This window comes from Poecilia latipinna, unplaced genomic scaffold (genome assembly GCF_001443285.1).
Source record: "Poecilia latipinna isolate Pla-1442-1.1 unplaced genomic scaffold, P_latipinna-1.0 Scaffold1205, whole genome shotgun sequence".
Classification (NCBI taxonomy): Eukaryota; Metazoa; Chordata; class Actinopteri; order Cyprinodontiformes; family Poeciliidae; genus Poecilia; species Poecilia latipinna.
This window is the reverse complement of record NW_015113821.1, coordinates 2,956-24,355: the sequence shown is the minus strand read 5'-3', so window position 1 is coordinate 24,355 and position 21,400 is coordinate 2,956. Positions and strand designations below refer to the sequence as shown.

Here is a 21,400-nt window from a genome sequence, read left to right as displayed (position 1 = left end):
CATAAAGCACTCTCTTAGATTAGATTCCCATCATATAATGGTTTTGGTTTGTGTATTTTTGTTTATTTCTTTACATTTCTTACTAGTTTTTTCTTCTTTTGCATTCTGCTTTTTATTCCGGATGGAGAGTTGTAGCATTGTTTTGTTTTGTTATAATGCACAGGTCAACATGTCTTTTCTTCTCAAGTATTGGAGTTGGAATTGTGATGTTGTGACTATATGTTGTGTAAAATTTTCTCACTTGGAAGTCAATAAAAATAGAAAAAAGAAGAAAAAACAAAATGCAACAGCTTCAGTAGTGCCTCAAATTTCTTACTATTGGTTCTACTTTGAATATTAATGATGACTAGACTCCACAACTGCTGTTAATTTAATACATCAAAAGCACAACAGAAAGGAGATACATAAATTTATCCAAGTATAACATATAAGTTTATAAAAATAGCGACATCTATGTGTTTTTCCTTTCACTTCAGAGGTTCCTAGCTTTAGCGCAGTCCTGGTGCTGGTTTGATTTTCTGCAGCCTCACAGAGCCACAATATTAGATCATCATAAACTTGGCTTCCAGTTTGTTATCCCTGGAATGAAATGTCCTGACACAAGCTAATTTTAAGTCACGGTGTGCCAAATCTAGATGAGAAATGCAAATCTGGAAACACGATGAAGAGCATTAAAGGGAGCATTCCGTCTGCATCGACTTCAGCCATTTTATGTTTTATGACTCTGATGATCCATGATGGATGAGTGTATGGGTGCAGTGGCCGGAACAAGCAGCGATGAGAATAATGGCTGTGTCCATAACTCAAACAGGAAGGGATCTATGTTTGAAGTTTTTCTATTTTCTGTCGCTTTTATAGCCATTGAACGCTCTTTAAAGCACACAATCAGACCTAATTTTGCTGCGTCTTATCGTTTGCTCTTCATGCCAGTAGCTCTCTCCCAGTGCTAACTAGAAACCACCCATCAGAAGCAGGAGGAGGTTTTAGCACTTTCTATCACCTCTTCATGTGGAGCCGCTCATCCCATCATTGTTCTCTGGCAAAATGTGTCATGAATGCTCTGACTTCTTAGCATGGTCACCGATGACAGTGGACAAAAGGTTTTCCTGCAGCGATAAGTTGTTTCTCCGCCATTAGCACATTCAGCAGCAAGAACATGAGGATTATTGACAGCACTGAAACTCTCCCTCCTTGGTCTGATTGGTTGCTTTTGGCCAGGAGTCGTACATTTCGTCAAAGAGCAGTAGTAGCTCAAAAAGGAAGTGGAGAAGATCGATCTTTTCAACAATTATCTGTCTCATATTACACTGTCACAACATGGTGACAGTTTTAACAAATAAAAAACATTTTTTTATAAAAGTTCATTCCAAGTTAAGTCTGAAAGTTAACACCAACCGTGATGTATTCAAGTGATGTGCACCAAATGCAGAGATTTGCTTGTTATGAAGCTGAATTTTATCCCAATTTACAATGACATACCAAAACAAATGGGAAAAACTGTCCCACATTTTCTTCTGTAGACGGTGAGCCATCTATAATCAGACTTTGAACAATTTTTTATTTATTTTTTTTGACTTCGTCTATCCAGCTCCTGTTCCTGAAAAGTACTCAGTTTTGTTCGAGTAAAAGGAAAGGCAAAGGTGAGTGGGTGCACCGACGGCGCTCATGTGTGGAAGCGGAGGTGGAATGAGCCGCACGTCTCCCGGCAATCAATCCCTGGTATTTGTCAGATCTGCTCCATGCCACGCCAACCATCCGTGACTCCCTCCGTCATTACATCTCGGAGGTCACGCCCACTCCGCCCCGGCCTGCGCCATCGGTCCAGGGTCTGATGGCGGCCTAATGGCCTGCTCTCTCTACACTGCAATTAACCTTTTTATTGGCCACCTGCCAGCAGACCAGGAGACACATCGCCGTATCAGCGCTTATGTGTGTAAGCAGAAGAGTAAACGCATCAGCCCCTCGTCTGCTTTGACACTTGATGTGCTTGTGCATAGCGGTCGACGGCTTTAGGTCTATGAATTTTTATTGGGAAGGGAAGCCAGCGTAAATACGAGCCCGCCTATAACAGCTGACAGGTTTCACCTGCCGCACGGTTCAAACAGAAATTGATTGATTCCAACATCCCATCATCACTGACCCGATCAGATCCCCCCCCAATGGCTGTTGTGCCATCTGAAAGCAGAGCGCTTCTCAGGAACAGGAACTGGAACGGATCTCCTTTGCACTACACACCAGTCAGCTGGGAGAACAGGTACGATTTGCACAGCAGACCAAACAAACGCATCCACTCTGCTGCGGTAAGAATAACAAGCGGAGCTGAAGTTTCTCATGAATGTTCAAGGCATCGAAACCTTCAAATTAGCTCTTCAAATCCTGGTGGTTGCTGGTGGAGTCTTGCCAAGACGAACCTCTGCTTTCGTTTGCGCACCAGGACACAAAGGAACTCTTTTGGCTCCTTTGGTGCGCTCACTAAGGGTGGGCATTTATCGTATCATTTATCATTTATTGTGATCAATTTCTTATGATAAGAATTTTGATTTATTGTTGGCAGAATAAATTCCAAAGAATGATGTTTAAAAAAAAAAACTGTCAGGATTGATAGTTTTACAATTTTCTCCACTGTTTGTTCAATGAAAGCATCAATAAATACCAAAACATTTGAAAATACAGCTACCATGTGCATTTAGTTCTGTGACTCAAATCATATTCCTCATGTGACTAGTGTCCTGAAGAAGCACATTACCTTATCTTATGCTTTTCAAAACCATTATTTGTGTTTGTGGAACTATAGGACACACAGTCACAGACATACAGTTTGTTAAAAAAGATCTAATAGATAGGTGATATTGTCACTTATCGTTATCACAATAGTACAGCCAAATATCGTGATAAAACTTTCAGTCCCTATGGAACCTATGAAGGGGGGTGGGCCATATTATGGGAGTGTTTAAAGCAGAAAAGCAATGGCCACATTTAGATAGTGTCAAAAGTCTTGGGAAGTATATATGTATTGGTAAATATCAGTTATCTGTCATATCGGATATTGATATTGGTCCAAATTTTAATATCGCCGCATCCCTACCTCCTGATCCATTTTATTTTACCGTTGCTGAAAATGTTTACAAAAAATGATTGGATGGAAACCTCAAGCGACCAAAGTGACTCCTCCAGTGTTGCAAAGAGCCTCGCAACACACACCGATGCAGCAATGCAAGATGTAATTCAGGGCTGTTCTTGATGCAAAATTTGACAACTTTATAAATAAGGAAAAAACAGGATTTGTTTTCAAGCGAGTGGGTATTCACAGTTCTAATTCATTATTCATAAATAGAACAACACACAGCTGGAGTGAAACTCAGGAGTGATAAAATAGTATGAAACGCTGCTGAATCCGCCCACTGTGCTTGGCAGGGAAAGTCTGGAAATAGATTATTGAATAGAGCCCGGCTCACGTAGGGGACTAACCACTGCTGTCACGATGCGACGACATCATCTGCAACAAACTGTTGTACTTTTCAGTGAAGCCTCATCACCAATGTAGGAACATTATCAAGTTTACAAAGCGGACTGATAATTCACCTCCATGTCAGGTGTAACAGTTCACCCGTGCTAATCTTGACCTTGAATCATGCCATGATTATCCGGGGCTTTTTGATGATTTATTTGAATCATTCTTCAGTCACTGTACAATAATTATTCAATAAAAAGTTTTTTGAGTAGTATTTTCAAGCCAAAGAACAATGCAGCGACTGTCAGACATGGTAGCGGCCGCAACATGCTGTGGTGCTGGTTCATCAACAGTGGCACTGGAGCACTCACTGCACAAAGTGAATGGGATAATTTAGGAGAAGGTCTATCCTCAAATTCAGCTGAAATCAAACGTTAAATGACTGAAATAACAAGATAGTGATTCTAGATCATTAAGAATGGATAAAGAAAATAAAAACCTAAAGCAAAAACAGGATTAAGCAGGACTCAATAACTCAAATTCAAGGCTTTTTGCTTCTGTTGGCAACATAAGCAAGCCAGCAGTTAAGACAAATGTTCTGCTAAGTTTACACTTACCCTGATAGATGCTAAAAGCTAGCAAGATAGCTAGCAGCTTGTTAGCGGTAGATTTCACTCTCAAGTCACAAAATGCAGTGAGTGAAGATGTCTGAGCGTGACTCAAACCTCTGCCTGTAGCCATAAAGAATGCTTTGCACTTCAAAATACTTTGAAGTGCAAATGTGAAGGCAAACAGTCGTACTAGCAAGCAAGTAGCTAGAAAGGAAGTATTAGCATTAGCAGCTTGTCACGAGAACATACAAGATGAAATAGTTCTGCCACAACAAAACTTAAGACCTGTGACTAATGTATTTAAGACAAACTTATTTAAGACAATATAAATGCCTTAATTTAAAAAAAATAAATTTAATTTTAAATTACCTTTATAGAATTATGCCAAGAAGAGCGAGTCCTCACTGTCAATGTCAATCTACAATTATGCTAAATGCTTACTGATGACTAGAAAAAGCATGTACAACTGGCTAAAAGACATTTCACCAAATATAAAGTGGAGATATTTGAAAATCTATGCGCCTGTATGTGTAATTTTGATTCTGATTGGATGACAGAAAATTCACCATATATTCAGGATTGCGCATCCCAGTTCTTGTTTCCAAAAAATCCTTTGGGTTATTTGTTCAGACATCCTCCAGAAGTTCAATTAAATCATTAAAAACACAAATTAATTACGTTTATGCACAAAGCGAGTCGTAAAAAGAACAGTGATAACCTGAAATAAGACCTAAACGACTAAAGTAATAAAACAAACCCTTTTTGTTTCAATGTCTTCAGTCCTAACACGACGCCTTATTAACTTAGGCTTCAGACAGCCATAAAAAGACAAAATCTCATTCGAAGCAATAACTTCTCTCAGGGATTCAGTGTCTGAGAAGCACATAATATACAACCTCACTGTCAACAAGAGGCCTCTCTCGGGGGTCTTAAACCTGCCGGAGCAGGAAGCTCTCTGTGAGCGCATTCTGGGTCCTCCTCCAGCTCCAAATTGAATTTCAGGGCATGAGTTGACTCAAAACACCTAATAATCCCGACGTCACCGGCTGTTTCCGAGCCGAGCGAGGTCACAGTGCGGGAGAAGCAATGAGAAAAACAGAGCCTTTGACAAGCATTTATCCAGTGAAGAAATGCATTTGAGCTCCTGCATGGTGAGGGAATTTATTAAAGATAAAATAAATGGTATGAGAGGAAGAAGAAAAAGAGAAAAAAAATTCCCACGAAGAGCAGATGTGTATTTATAGCCGCTATGCGAGAACACGTTTATCCGAAAGCCGTGCAGTGGTGAACATTCTAGAGATTATTTAGAAATGGATGAATTAAAGCTGTAGGGCTGGACGATACGGCTGAAAAACCTATCACGGCACAAGCTTTTCATATCAGTCAATATAGATAATTATTGATCAGTTTTTTTTGTTTTAAATATAGCCAAACTGGTGGTGTGATCTTCCCATTTTTATGCACAGTTTTCCCTCCACACCATTTTTTTTTTTATTATTATTTTTAAGCAATCATGAGACACAACCTGAAGCTGTTGCTGCGCTACTAAAACGGTTGTTGCTAGGTAACCAAAGAGCGAGTGGTTTAAGTTAGTTGATGCCACCAACCTTGTCGGAGAGGTTGAGCTGCTAAAGTCTTCCCTCTGCCTACATCCCCCAGAATGCTGTGCGTTTCTGGATCGGAATTCAGTGAATATGCTGTGTATTTAATCCTCTACCAGATGTACTACCTGTTGTGTCCATCTCTATAGCAATGTTTCTCCATTTCAAATCAATTCAGACTTATTTAATTACAATTTAAATTGTAACTGCAGAGCCTTTCATAAAGATTTATAGCAAATTTACACATTTGTTTTACCTAAAAATCTTAAGCAACCAGCATTAAATGCAGCAAGACTAAGGAACACACACCATCCACGTACTACAAATGCATCTATCAAATTGCATGCAGTAGATGCCACATTAGCTCAATGTTAGCACGCTTTCCATCTTCACCAAGTGCTTTACAATTCTCTTCATTTAAATTGCTGTCATGCAAAGTAGTGCAGTTTGGAGTAATGGCCCCATAACCTGTCAATATATTAAGTCTACGCTGGCATTCATTCATCGGATGGCCTGCCTTAGTTCAATTTTATCTCTAATTCAGATATAGTGACTCATTAGCGCCAGAAAAATTAAGAGGCAATAAACTGAAGTGTTATGATGTGTCAGATTCACTGCTGTCCAGCCATCAAAACCCTCCACAAAGATGGCAAGCCACAAAAAGTCATTGTTAAAGAAGCTCGGTCTTCACAAAGTCTTATGCAAGAATATTATTGGAAAATTGAGTGGAAGGAAAAAGATGGTATACAAATTTACAGCCAGAAAAACTGAGGGAAATCAATCAGTGTTTATAGTGAATCCATCCCTTCAAATCTAAAAGACGTTTTCTTGCACAACATGTCTTTGAAGCACCTATCAACCACCCCCTTACCTGCTACAGCGAGCCGCGCCGTGCGGCTGGAGATGGAGCCCACATTTTCGATGTTTGCCACACACTGATACGTGCCCTCATCCGGCTTGTTGTGCTTTGAATGGACCACATTGGCGAAGAACAACGAGCCGTCCGGAAGGACACGCCGCCTCTCGTCCGAGACCAGACTCATGAAGGTGCCGTCCTTCTTCCACTCGATCCGCGCCGGTGAGGCCTCGTCGCTGTGCGCCGAGCAGTTGAGCAGCGCCGAGTTCCCCCGGATGGCCAGCGTGTCCTGGGGCTCCACCGTGAACCAGAAGGGGCTGAAGGGCTGCGCTGCTGAGCCTGGAGGGCAGAAAGAGGAGACGGTTGAGTATATGTGTCCGAACAGGAGCATTGGTGGACAGTCAGTCTGTTTCTACACAAACAGAACGACTTGATCAGAGTTGCACCAATTGTTAGCTGCTTGATACAAATATTTTGGTGCGATTTTCCGATTTTTGACCAATTCCAATTTTTTATTTATTTATTTTCCAATAAAAGATAAAAATAACAGCAGAAAGTTATTTACAGAAGTAATAACTTAGTTCAAATTAAAGGAAAGTTCTTTGCTTGGAGCTAGTGATGATTGTCTGATTTATTTGTGTCTCTGTTTAATATTAGGCCTGTCACATTAAGCAATAAATCAATTAATCGCATGATAAATTACAGCTAGCTCAATAATTTCCATTTGCATGATTTATAATGCTTTTCTTTTCTCTCTTCCTACCAAAAACTTCACAAAAGTCTTCAGTCTGGTGCTTTGCTCTCAACTAGAGCTCTTTTTTGAAAGATGATTTTGTTCACACTTCGTAATTAATTTTATTTTGTTGTCTCTGTTTTATTTATTTTGGATATTTGAAATGTCTTCCAGTTCCAGTGTTAAACGTTCTTTAGAATTTAACGTGTATAATCTTTGAGAATGTTTTCTAGCATTGTTATGCCTTTACCATTATGTTACTTGAAAACGGCCTCAAAGCAACAATATTATCGTTTGTCGCGATAACTTCCAGGACAATTTATTGTCTTGTTGTGACAGGCCTCCTGAAAATCTTTAGGAAAACAGGCAAATTACATGTATTAATGATAATAAACTAAACAAACACTCTCTCTGTGGGTGTGTGCCAAACACCAAATGCCAAGAAAGTCAAAAAGCTCCCTCTGAACACTCCTTTAGTTCCACTTTGAGCAAAAAGACAGCAACACCCGAGACGTCATCGACTCAAACGGGATATTTTGGAGCGCACTCTGAAAATAAAACAGCATTTCAGGACTCCAAATGGTCCAAGCACTCAACGAAATGTTCCCAAAGCAAAACATCTTTTTGTTCATTGCGTCTTTTAGGCAGCGAAGCCTGTTCCATTCCCAAAGCCTCCGAGAGGCTTTTTATTATGGAAACCACAAGCCCCAGTGGAATCTGGTAAAAAGGAGCTGACAAATTTAACCCAGGCGAGCCTTCCTGGCAACTTAATGTCACGTCTCGCTTTATTATAAGTACAGACTACAGCGGCAGAGTAAACACTCTGGAACGTGCTCACCATTTACTTCCCCCCCCGCCAGCACAAAATGGAAACGCTGCAGTAACGTGGATTGTGCCAAAGTCGGAGGAAGTGCAATTCCTTTGCATTTGTCCTCATCCATTATTCAAGCTCTCCCACCCTAAAAGTCACCCTAAAGTGGTATTGTTTAGATAAATATCACCAATTATCAGTCCTGCAGAGATGGGGTAGGGCTGTAGGGGGGTAAAAAAAAAATGATTACGAGGGTTTATGAAGATATTTAAATAATGCAACGCGCAGAGTGTAATAAGTGGCTGAGTGTTAAATGCAGTTAAAAATATGCCCTGCACTTCTTTAAGAAAATGCCATGTCTCCAGGGGGGTGGAGAGAGAAAGTGATGAGCGATGCTACGGCAACTCTTCAGCTTTTTAACGACTCAGAGGTAATTTCTCTACCTTGAGTGCCTGGTGTGAGATCCAGAGGAGGAGGCGATGTAGAGCGCCGACCATTACAGGGACGACACGGCGGATCGTCCGCAGTGCCCGCCATTCTTATGCGAGGACAAACAATTGGAGTAAAACGAGGCAGAAAGTGGGCAAATTAAACAGAAATCTTCCACTTTCGCGTTAGGGAACAAATGGAAGAGGAAAAAAAAAAAAGCATTACAACTAAGCTGTGCAATTTTCCTCACATTATCAAATGGATAGAAAAGACCTGCAGAGTCTTAATGGACAGAACAGGGTTGTGAATAACCCAGCACAGTTAAAGTTAGATTGACTTTCTGTTCCACAGGTGAAACGCAAGAAATTTAAATATCATTGAAAAGCTAATTTAGTTTAGTAGTTTGATGTGCAACTCCATATATAGATCCATTACACACAGAGTGACATATTTCAAGTGGTTATTAGAGTTCATTTTAGTGGTCAAGGCTGACAGGTTACAGAAAATGCAAAATTAGGAACGCACCAAGAGGAAAATTTGGGCCAATACCAATATACAATGCTAATTTAGATGTTATGACAGATAACCAATATTTACTGACAGGAGTGCACTCATCAATCAAACCACATTCCTTAATTTTGGGTGACTGGCAATCGGCTGGTGCCTACATGTGAAACCGATCTTATCCACCGTTCTTATCTACCTCTGCAAAGATCTGGAAATGAGTCACCGTTTCCCTTTTGTTCTTTTGAGAAAAGTCGACTGATGGCACTACATGAGAGCACAACTTGACATGAAGTTAAAAGAAGTTTGTATTGATTCACTGGTGCAGTTTCAATGTTTGTTAAGAAGACTGGAACATTGAAGGCGTATTGTGACCTTATGACACCTGAATCAGGTGTCATAAGGTCAAACCGGAATCGGCAGGTCAGGCTTTGTAAGAAGCAGTGATCAGGCAGAAAACGGCATTTGATACAATTGCAGTTTTCTGTGTTATTGTTTCCTGTCCTTTACACAATGTAAAAAAAAAAAACAACAAAAACAATATCCACTACTTAAATATCCCACAGACCCAAGTCCAAACAAAACCCACACAGCCAACCCGCTCCCCTCCACCGTCTGAAGAATCCCCTCTAAAGGCAGCCAGGCAGAAATAAACACCAGTTAATATTGGCACAGTTCTACTTATGGGGTCAACACCAGCATGTTAAAAACTGACAAACATCAGCTAATACGGATGTTAATGCCGATCATTTTCAGAAGAAAAAAAGGATAACATTTGCTGCTAAATTGACAGTTGAAACCAACTCAATCTACACAAAAGATCATTGCTAAAAGAGCCGAGTGTTGACACCAAGCTGTCTCCAAGCATATTTCCAGAAAGTTGGGTGAAAAAGGACCCTGAAGGTTTGAGCTGATAAAGATACAAATCAAGAGTTTAAGTAAGCCCCTCCTCAAATGGAGACATCAGAAGTGTCTTACTCTAAAGAGGAAAAGGACAAGACACTCTCTCAGTTGTTCCAAGTCCTCCTTTCACACAAAAGTACATTTTTCCAGACCCCAGGGTATGGAGAAAGACAATGGATCTAAATAATAAGCGAATTTCACTTAAGCTGTATAACTAAAATAGATATTTTTAAAATTTTCTGGTTTACTGGGATGTGCCTCTTTTACCATTTAAATGTAAGAAAGCACAAGTACAAAGCGAAAGCAAGTAAAGTGAAATATCACCCTGAAGGTCTTTGTTAAATTTGCACATCTGAATGCAAAAGTTAAGCAGTACAGACTGTACTACAGTCTAGAAGTGGTTCAGCATGGATTTAGCTGCAGTTCCCTGTAGTAATTGAGCAGTTTTAAATTATAATGAGGCAAGCAGTTGATTTCAGGAGATCAATAAAACCCAGAACAGGCCCGGCTCTATGCACACTGAGCTGAAAATGTATTGTAGTGGCAGTGAACATAACAGATGGAGATAGACTCGGGTAGCGGCATGAGGAATTCCTCACTCGTGCAAACCAGAAAGAGGGTGGCATCCTTCATCATCTCTGCTTTATGCTGTTGAGGCTGTGGGTGTATTAGATGGGCAGAGTTTACCCGCCCAGGCCTGGCTCTCTTCCACAAGCTCCACACGCTCGCTACGAGAGAAGGAAACTTAATGTGGGGAGCTTTGCAGGCCTTTATCAGAGTTTCTTGGTGAATGATCTTGTCAGATTTTTCCACACTTCAAATTTTCAGAGTTCTCAATGCTTTTTTAGTCGATTTGTATAACAACAGGTTTCAAATGTGTTTCAGCAAAGGCTTCCAGTGTTGGTAGTCAAAAACCACAGTGCTGAGCAGATTAGGGTCATATTGATGGATGAACATAAAATGAATGGACGGATGGAGCAACAAATAGAAAATGGATGGATTAATGAATGGAAAATAGGTGGATTAAAAATGGATGGATAAATGGAAAATGGATGGACGTGTGGGTGGGAGAACAGAAAATGGAAAAATGAAACAGATGGATGGATAGATAGACAGGTGGATGGAAAATGGATGAATGAATGGAAAGTGGACGGATGAAAAATGGATGGATGTATAGACAGATTGACGATTGAATGGAAAATGGATATGTGGACAGTTGGATGGAAAAACAAGCACCTTCAGCAGCTTTCATCCTCAACACAGAACCAGTGGCAGAGGGCTTATAGGCTTATGACTTCTGGACAAAACAGCAAACCAGCCTCTTCAAGCCACAGACATAACAGCCTCTGTCATGAGATCAGGGCAGTAACAGACCAGCATGAGCCAGGAGTTAGGAAGGATAATGATAGGCTACCTGCCTTCCCACAACATCCCCATTATTTCCCCCCTTAGATCCATTTCCCACAAGAATGTTATCAATTTCACCAAACAAAGCCTGCAGACGAACATGCCACCACACGGGAACTTCAAACTGCGAATGTTGTGAGGAGCGATCGAAGTCCAGGTGTCTAAACACAGGAAGTCTAATCAATGATGGACCCTCAGCTCACTGAGCAAATGTTTTGTTGAAAATATGACATGAGCTGAGGAGGGGGGGATGCGGGGCAGTCTTTTCCCAACATTTCCATCAGGAAACTAATAGAATAAAAGATAAATACACCCTCTATCATGCTGCTTCAAATTATTTTTAGAAAATAAGAGAGCATGCATCAAAGTTCATATTTCACCTTTGTCTTGGCTCCCTTTGGGAATGACATGTGACTCAAAAATTCAGTTCAAGCTTCTGAACTTTCACCAAAAGCGGTTTCATTAAGGAAAGCGGAAGCCAGAGCAACACGTCTATGTTTAATATTAAAAAGGTTAACCAGCCTGAACTGTCACTCTCCTGGAGCCCTGAGGAAGACTAAATGAGCCAGAACAGGCCCAGATCGCAGTGGGAGGCAGGCGCGTCTTTGACTGACAACATCACTGTCGCAGAGTAAAGTCGGGGTTCAACTTTTATCTCAATGTGAAGAAAAAGTTCAGCTTCTGCAACTAACGACATTGAGAATTGCGGGTCTTGAAAACGGATTTCTAATGAACGCCTACAGAAGAGATCGGTGACAACTCAAACGGGTCGTACGCTCGCTTACATCTAAGTTCAGGGGGGGGAATCAAACTTTACAGATGCACACAGAAGGAAAAGGGAACAAGGTAAACTTTACAAATGTGGATATAAAAAGTCAATGCTTTGTCTATTTATTAACGATACAAAAGGATCGGGTTGCAGTTTGATTGAATGAAAGAGAGACTCGTCATCATTAGTTTCCTCATTACGTACACAAACCATCCATAATGTACATCAATAGAGGTTGCGCAAATACAAGTTGCCAATTACGGAGACACCTCATACAACAATCACCACCACTCCATACTGATGCAGCAACTCTTCAAAGTGGCTCTTCGCCGCCGTAAAACCCATGTAAACCAGACAAGGAAAGTCCCATGACTCCTCAGCAATTCTGCAAACTTAAAGATCTAGTTGGCTTTTCCACAACAAGGATGGAAAACACGCAAACAGAACCAGGCTTGACTCCAGAAGGACAAAGTGGATTTAAAAGATTATACCTATCTATGCATCCAGCCATGTGTTCCTGACCTTTATCCGATTTCTATTAAAGGCCAAACAAAGCGCTACAAAGAGGAGAGATCTGACGTTTCAGTCTGACCTGTTGATCACAGGGCAAAAAAATTTCCCATTTCCAATCCCTGGCCTATAGGGTGCTGCGTGTCTGTGTACTTTTGTTAATTGGAGAAAATGAAAAAAGAAATGGAAAGCCAACCAGTGAATTGCAATAGATGCATCTCTAGTTAATAACAGTACTTCTTTTTACTACATATTTGCAGGCTTTATGAGCCGTAGTGTTAAAGGAAGAAGTGGGGAGTCTGAAACCACATAATGGTGTGAGAGGTCTAATCTATTCAGGCGTGCCGGTGTTGCAGCTGCCCAGTTGTGCTTGAAAAATAGGAACCCCCACACAGAGGCAACAGCGAGAAAATGAGGTTGTCAGCTTGATAAGTATGGGCCGTTACCTGTATCCCAAATCCACATTTCCCAGCGGTCATGAAAGGTTTGGGAGTCCAGAGTGTAATGGCGCCAGATATGCTGCCTTTACCCCCCCGCCAGTTTGTACCTCGCTCAGAGATGAGGGAGACTGAGTGGAAGACTGGGAGCTGCTGGTGGATTTCCCCCATCTTGAGCCATTTTTATTTAAAAGCACCTTTTCCAACCCTACACCGCTTCCTGTGAGTGTGAGGTATTTGTGAATTTCTGCCCAGATCATCTCGATACACTGACTTGTGGGGTTCAGAAGGCCGGGTAAAGCAGTTTGCCTCAATCCCAAACAGTAGGGAGCCGATAGTCGACTCGTTTTGCTGACACGTAATCTACAAAAAGGATCGATTTCTGCTCCGTCCGGGCACCGGCCTGGATACAGTTTACGATCTCTGCAGTCCGCCTCTCAGCTTTGAGCATAATTGCAGATTGGTTGTTGAGGGTCTTTGCTCCGCACAAAGGCCCCCTGTTTTCTCCTATTCTACGCCTGCCTCGGCAGGAAGCCTCCGCCCTCATTGAGGCGCAGTTTGAGAGCAGGCGTATTGACAGTCCTCCTTAACTGAGCCGCTCTTGACACAGAGCAGACCTCTCTCAGATCCAGCAACAGAGGCCCCTTCTGTGGATAGGGACACGGAAATGCTGGAGTTCATGAAAAGCATACGCAAGGATTTGTACCTGCAGCCGAAGAACTGATGCATCATTATATTGGATTTTGCACTCTGCGCTCTATATTACCGATTTATGACATGCACAGGATCCCCAAGCCGGAAGGCCTGAGCAATGACTCAAAAGCAAAAAGCAAAAAAAAAAAAAAAGAAAAAGTCATTAATGGCACATCAAAGATGAATAGAGATAAAAAGATAGGAGGCTTGCAGGCGCTTTGTAATAAACCTCAGCACTTCACCGGCAGAGCTCCTGCCTCTCTCGTATTTCCATCCCTCCACTGTTTGTCCTTCCACCCTCAGCGTCAGGGGCTCCTTTAATGGCACTAATGGAAGTGGTTGTCTGTCTCCGTTTCCCTCCCAAACCCCCTTCTTCTCCTTCATCTTTATACCTCTATTCTGTGCCTCATTTTTCTGCAGATTCTTTCATCCTGCAGTCTCCCCAAACTCCTTCTCGTAGCCCATCTGTCTCAGAGAGGCATCTGAGGGAAAGAATAATGATCCTAAGTAGTCACAAGAGTGACTACTTGTCTGGAGTAAAGCATGACGGGAAAAAATGTATTCACTTCCTCTCATACCAACTTATCCTGAAATCAAATGTCTAGAAATCAAAACTGTTTTCTTTTTAAAGGGTCAAGTAATATTTAAAATGGACTCTTTTGAGCCTTACATCATGTTATAAAAAACATACCTGGAGCGTTGCCTTGATTTTTTTCATGAATGTTTTGAACAATCCTTTAATCTCTCACGGCAACCATTCAGCTGTCCAAAACACCTGGGTGGACCAAGCCTTTGGGAGAGTTGCAGTTTCTGAGCTTCCACCTCACAGAGCAGCACTCCCCTGTTACTCCTGTACTCGGCTCCTTCAGACTAGCCAGCAGCAATTGGCAAACAACTGCTCAATATACAAACTACGTATCAGTGTAACACTGGTAGAAACATTGTTAAAGGCTTCTTTAACAATGTCAACATGAAGAACGATGTGATAACTTCCTGAAGGTGGAGTTTCAGAAATGGCAAGAGTTTCTTAAAGAGACAGAAGCCCAATTTCAAGGTGTACAATTACAATGCGAAATTTCTTTTAAATCGTATTTGATATATATATATATATATATATATATATATATATATATATATATACAGTATTTTTTCTCTGAGAGAGACAGTTACTTGTTTGTGATGTTAAATGGCACTATATTCCTCAAAAATACATAATAATGCCCCTTTAAAGAATTTTTGGCACAATTGGCCTTTATTTGAAAGGAATCTGACAAGGGGGAAAACATGCAGCTAAGGTACTAAGAAGTCGAACTCGGGCGGCCGTGTTGAGGTCTGTAACCTTTATATACGGGGCACCTGTTCTAACCACTGCCCCAGTTTTCCTTTTTCTTTTACCTACTTTTAAACTACACAGCCAACTAAAACAAGAGACCAGCTGACAGAGAAGGACGGATGGATACCTTCCTAAAACCGATAGATGGCTCACGTCTTCTATCTCTTCACCCATCTATTACTTATCTAAAGAAGATCATCTTTACAGCTGATCTCAGTCAAGTAAAAGACTGGGTGGAAACACATGGAAGAATTATACAAACATGTCTGGAATGAAAACCAGATGGTTCAAAATTTTGACACACCATAAGCCAAGGTCCATGAGCAAATCTCATGTCTGATCTGTAGCAGAGTGCTGTCAGCAGCAGCATGGCTACTGCAGCTTTCTACAACACCTGACAACCCCGAAGCCTCTCGACTGTGATCAGAACCGCAACCCACTCGTTCTGGTCTTCCTCAGCACATTTCCCATGGCAGCAGATGAGACGTGGGGCTGAAGCCAAGTCATAAAGGAGGAGACAAAGCGACTCGGGACTAAACAGCATGCTGGCTGACCTAGGCTGGCACCAAGTCAATTGGCACATTAAGGACAGGAGAGTATCCTTTTTTTTTTCCTCCATCTGACTCATAGTGAGGAGGGGTTTTTTTCTTTCGTTTTCTTGTCATCCTGTGTGTTCACTGCCACCGTGAGACTCTGGAGGTCCACTGACAAGATGACAGGGAGAGCTGGGTCACTGCAATGTTGCTCACACAGAAAGCTGTGCTCTAAACAAATGTCAGTCAATGCAATGAGGTGATATTCACACCATACTGGTAAGCAGCTGAAAGTACTTAGGTTTAGTATCATTGACAACCTATAAGAGCGTAGCAGAACAGGTGAATGTTTTAAAGATTATACAGGATAAATGAGCTATCACTTGATTCATGAGAACAGACCACAATCCCATTCAGCTAAAGCACAGATTGTTTGTAAGATAGACGTTGACATGTTAATCACTGACTGGTTAACGGTTCTTCAACATGAGACGAGTCATTTTAAAGCACTTTTCTGTCACCGTTTCTTTGGAGACAAGTTCTTAATAAACACAATTTGCACTGCCACATGGAGGGATGATTCTAGTTTAACTTTACAAAAATTGGACTGGTTAGGAAACAAAAGGAGTCCATACTACCTTACCACTGGACAAATCACCAACCAAATCATTCTTAGCTTCTTCGCTGTCCATTGTGTTTTGCATCGAGTCCTCTGTCCTTTTTTGTTGTTTTATTTGCATATTTGTTGACTTCAGACCTCTAAATGAACATAATTGTAATTATAACAAGCCAAAACGAATGACAAAGAGAATGTGAAGAAAAACATTACATTTTCCCTCTTTACTACTGGTTTTGAAAAGGACTAAGTGGTTAATTTAGTGGCCTCGTTTACAGGATACTAGAAGTGCTGCAGCCAGCATCGTCTTGCCAGTTCAATTCAAATTCAGAAATTCTTTATTGATCCCAAAGGGAAACATGTTGTTGTAAGTCACATTAATTCAAGATTCCTCAGAGTTACTGTAGATGGTGATGGCTGTGGGCAGGAGTGATCTCCTGTTGCGGTCTGTATTACAGCGGAATGGAAGAAGCCTTTGCATTAAGAGACTCTGTTTTTCAATTATATTTAAATATATATCACAATCGTCCACCAGTAAACAAGGGAATAAAACACAAGAGTAGCATTACGACCTACAACAATTTCCCTGGGAACTTTACTTCCTGGAACCTTCTATTCGACCCTGGCTGTTTCCTGTACACATTTCAACCAAAGACGTACAAAATCAGGATGTTTGATCCCCAATCGAACCAAGTCTACCAAACTACCCGATGTGAAAACAACCCAAGGATAAATTTCTAACCCAACAATCTGTCTTTACCCCAGTGATGCAGTGGAAGTAGAGGTAAATAATGGCACTAGTAAACCATCCTGGATCCAGAAAAGGCCAAAAACATGCATGGGTGCCAAACATGTCAAGGAGACACGAGGCAGACAGGGAAACCTTTCTCACCTCATCCGCTTGTGATAATTACCCAGCACTGATTGAGGCTCAAAGCCCCCCCCACCCCCCTTATCTTTCTCCCCTCATGGGTCCCAGATAAAGGATTGGCCCGCTGAGACGACAACAACAGAGACATGCAGACTGTGAGAGCTGCTTCTGCGATGGTGTGAGTGTACAAAGGGAGAGTTAAAATATCCTCACAGTGGATAATTGGAAGGAAAAGTAGTAAGAAACGGCATGTTTCTCCAGTTAGACAGAGACCAACAGAGCGGCGAGTTTAAAGGTTAAAACCATCACTTACTGTCACGGTATGAGAATGGGGTTAACCTTTTCCAATCGTCCACTACAGCCCCCACTGGGGCTGCAGGTGACAATCTCTGCTGGTTTTATGCAAAATGCTCTTTTAGCTGAAACCCAAAGCTTCTCTTTTAGTAATAAAAAAAGAGAGAGGCTCTTTTGACCCACGACACTCGAATCACAACATCATTGAGCCGAGCGACACATTTATTGTGAAAAATACGTGTTAGATCCATCCCAGATGTTGGCGTTTTTGGAAGTCCTCCTCGCCACGTGGAGCTATCTGATCGGGCCGTAAAGTCAGCAAGCGGCGGGCGCACATGGCCAGGAAGTAGTAGAGCATTTCCCCTTTCCTCCGTGAACAACTACAGGATGAGATAGTTATCTGAGACAGGAAAGAACATTCATCTTACCACCCAGCGGCTCCCCTCCTGCCCCACTAACCCCGATGCCAAAGAAAATCATAAGGCTGTAAAGAGATATCATATAGATTTTTAAATGAAACAATATTGTCTTCTCTTTCCGCTGCCTTTTTTTTTTTTTTTTTACCATCACACGCTCATGTAAACATATATACACACAGAGGAAAGGAAATCAATGCAATCCTGTATGCCTGGCACAATCAAACGCCCGGCAATTTATCAGCGTTGGATTTCAAAGTCTGCTGCGTTGCCCCATTTCGACCTTGACTGCTGTGTCTTTTTGTTAAATCTGGGTTATGACGCATTTTTTATGACCAAATTACACATTAATCTTAGGAAAAGTTCTTAGAAGACACCAGCTTTGAGTCATTTTTTTGTAAAAACTAGTCATGAATATTATAATGCTTTAACTGTATGTTTTTTTTTTTTCCCCAAATAGTGTCACTTATAAGTACAAAACTCAAAAATGCTAAAAATCATGTCAATCGTCATGAATTGATTATTGTCAACTAATTTAGTAACTGATTAACTGTTAAGCTGAGCTTACAGATTTAAGAAAAGGTTCATTTCCTGGAAGAAAATCATTCTCAGAGCAGTAATTAAGCTAAAACTGTACAAAAAATATATACATTTCACATTCTAAGTCTGGAAGGCACTAAAATTCATGTGTTTCCCAACTTTTCCAAGCGGAATAGAAAGAAGTGAAGAAACGAGAGTTGTACCCTCTGAGGTTTGCAACAACTAGTTTGGTCTGACAAGCCGCAGATAAAAGCGCCGTTCACGTCGGACGAATTTGCTAGAGGTCACATCCAGACGCAATTTGTTCTTGATCGCCGTCTTTGGTTCGGGCTCCTTTGAGAGGTCAAGTGTGACCAATCCCGGCCTGATAAGCCTGATGCCAATTACTGGTTCCAAACACAAAACCATTTCAAAGAATCTCCGTCTCTACCCATGTTAAGATAAGAATCATCATGTAAATTTCAACTAATTACGCCACAGTCTTTACTCGAATTCATAGCCAAACGAGTAAAACGAACGACCGGCCAATTATCGTCATGAAAAAGGATGAAAGGAGTTAAAGGATACAAAGGATTCAAAGGGATTTTCTTGGTGACCATTTTGTGTTGTCAATAGCAAAGCTTTTCATCTTCAAACAAAAAATCTCACCAATTCCAAGAGACATGCACACATAAGCAGAATGTTGTACGCATGCAGGCTGGATTCCTCTGATTTTGCTCGTCTTCTTGGGGTTAGTTTCTCGTGGCTTCAAAGTGCCGTTCGTGGGCTGCTGATAAAAGAAAAGCCGGTCGCTATGTGTTCACCGGAAACCAGAGGAAACCGTTTTTAAAAGTGCAGGACGAGGGAGATCAAAGGCTCGGAGTCAACTCTGGGAGGCAGAGTCAATTACTGATTTACTTTTTAAACCGGATACGACTCTTCCAAAAAAAAAAAAAAAACCCGCACATGTACTATATATATGTATAAATGTATGCGCCTAAAATAACTCAGCACAGACTATCCAGGGCAGTCTGGAGAAGCAGCAGGTCATCTGGGAATGGTTTCTGAACGCAGCACGGTAATGATGCTGCAGTTAGGTGTGGTCACAGGGGTTAAGTGTCGGCAGCAGGGGCATTGTGAAATTACAAAATGAAGAGGTTACATAGAAGCTAAAGTCTTACAGATGTCATCATGGTCATACTGCAGATACCGAAGCTCCCTTTGAAGTTGAGAAAGCCTCATTTATCCTGAATGCCACAGACCCACGTCTCACAAAGGGGTGCAGAACTTTTCAGACAGGCAGATTTACACAGTACTATCGTTTCTCATAGCCGCAACTGGTGAAGCCACTAAATGTTTTAACTTTCTGCTGATCTACAGAAAAAGGCAGCCATTATTTCAGAAATTTCACAAATTAAAGACTTTTTCAGGCCATTGGTAAAGAAATCGAAGACCTGTATCACGACAGAAATGTACAAAATAACATTTTATATTGTAATAGTGTCAAGCTTTTTAACAGAGAATGAATGCTGCATCATACGGGTTGTCAACAGAAGTCAGACAATAAATTTATACTTTACAGATGCAAAAAAAGCTAGCTAGCTAGCAAGGGAAGCTAGTTAGAACACGACGACTATGTTTACAGGTGACTGATCAGTTTGCCTGACAGAAAAGTTGCTTAGGAAAAACAAACGTACAAGAATAAATAATACGGCCATGACGAAATGTAAGACATTTTATGGTCTTGATTATAGATACCTGAATTTAAGGCTTTTTAAGGATGCGCAGATACACACAGTGAAATTATTTTTAATTCAACCAAAAACCCTGTTCCTGATAGGAAATAAAGCAGAAAATAAGACGATGTACCAGGGGGATAAATTTTTTATTAAAATGACGATGTTAAACTGTCCTTTTAATATTAAAAAATGTTAAAAATGCTTTCGCCCTTCTCATTCGTTAATGGGAAAACCTCTGTTAGCATTAAAGCAATTCCAACCTTTTTCAGAAATGTTGCCACTGTTTTGCATGTATCCACTGGTATTTTGTTCATTTATTTTTCGTGATGAGCTCCAAGTCTTTGAGGCCGGGAACCCCTTCTTACCATTTTTCTAATCTTTACCTTCATTCACAGATTCTCCATCAGATTCAAATTAGGAGAGAAAGCATTATAATACTTCCAATCAAAAGAAACCTGTAGACAAAATTAAAAACTGACTGTAAACCAACTCTAACTCTACGCTTGGCCTGCCAGGACTTACGAACATTCAAGGAAAGCTGCTCTTCATCGTTTCACCTCAGATTCAGCTGTAATGAAACCTTTACACTCCGAGCCGCTGATGATTCTCTCATCAATAAGCAAACTGAAATATTTTCACAGCTTTTCTAACAGTTTATAATAGTTCATAATCAAGTCAGTGCTAACCTTTTTGTGCATACTTGCAATGTGTAAAAACAAAAGATGATGACGTCCCAGACAAATTTTTGCGAGGCCACTTATCTTTTTACCTGCTTTGTTATTATTTTTCCTGAATATTTTGTTATCAGCAAACAATTCATTGACTTGCTCGGACCAAATTTCTATTTTAACACATCAAAGCTGAAGTGGCCTGCTAGGATACCAAGGGAGTTTCAATAAATCTTGGGGAAACTCGCTGGGAAACTCGCTGCGATACTTTTTTATTGCATGCATGAAATAATGACGCTTTAAAAGTATATTATAGTAGTGCATAATGTTGAAATGTTGAAGCAGTTGGAGGAATAAAAGTATGAGGCAAAGAAATAGTAAAAAGAGTGCCACAAAGGAATGCATTTCAAAGCTGTGTGGAAATCACCGTCCATCAACAGAGGGAAGATATAGCAGGAGTTTATACATTAGAAGAAGCTACAAAATCACACAAGGCATGAAGGTTACAGCTGAATAGAGTTTATTGCTTAGAAAGGTTTCTTATCGAGTGAAGCGACCTGGAAGTATCTCGGTTGCCACGATAAGAGCTGGTTCAATTCTTTAACTGACGGTGCTTCAGTAGCTCCTTTTTATCTCTCTTCAAACAGGTTACGCTACACTAAAGTCATTTATGAAACGAGATACAGCCGTCCCACA

The 21,400-nt window shown here is 40.9% G+C and overlaps 1 protein-coding gene across 1 annotated transcript in view; it reads right to left on the bottom strand.

The window, feature by feature from the left end:
• The window catches only part of neo1a (neogenin 1a), a 143,681-nt gene extending 135,081 nt beyond the window's left edge, over positions 1–8,600 (bottom strand). Inside the window, exons 1-2 of the mRNA XM_015053824.1 lie at positions 8,507–8,600; positions 6,535–6,858 (exon numbers count right to left, since the gene is read on the bottom strand). Of these exons, the coding sequence (XP_014909310.1) occupies positions 6,535–6,858; positions 8,507–8,600 (418 nt within the window). The remainder of the gene's footprint in view (positions 1–6,534; positions 6,859–8,506) is intronic.
• Positions 8,601–21,400: the final 12,800 nt, after the last annotated feature.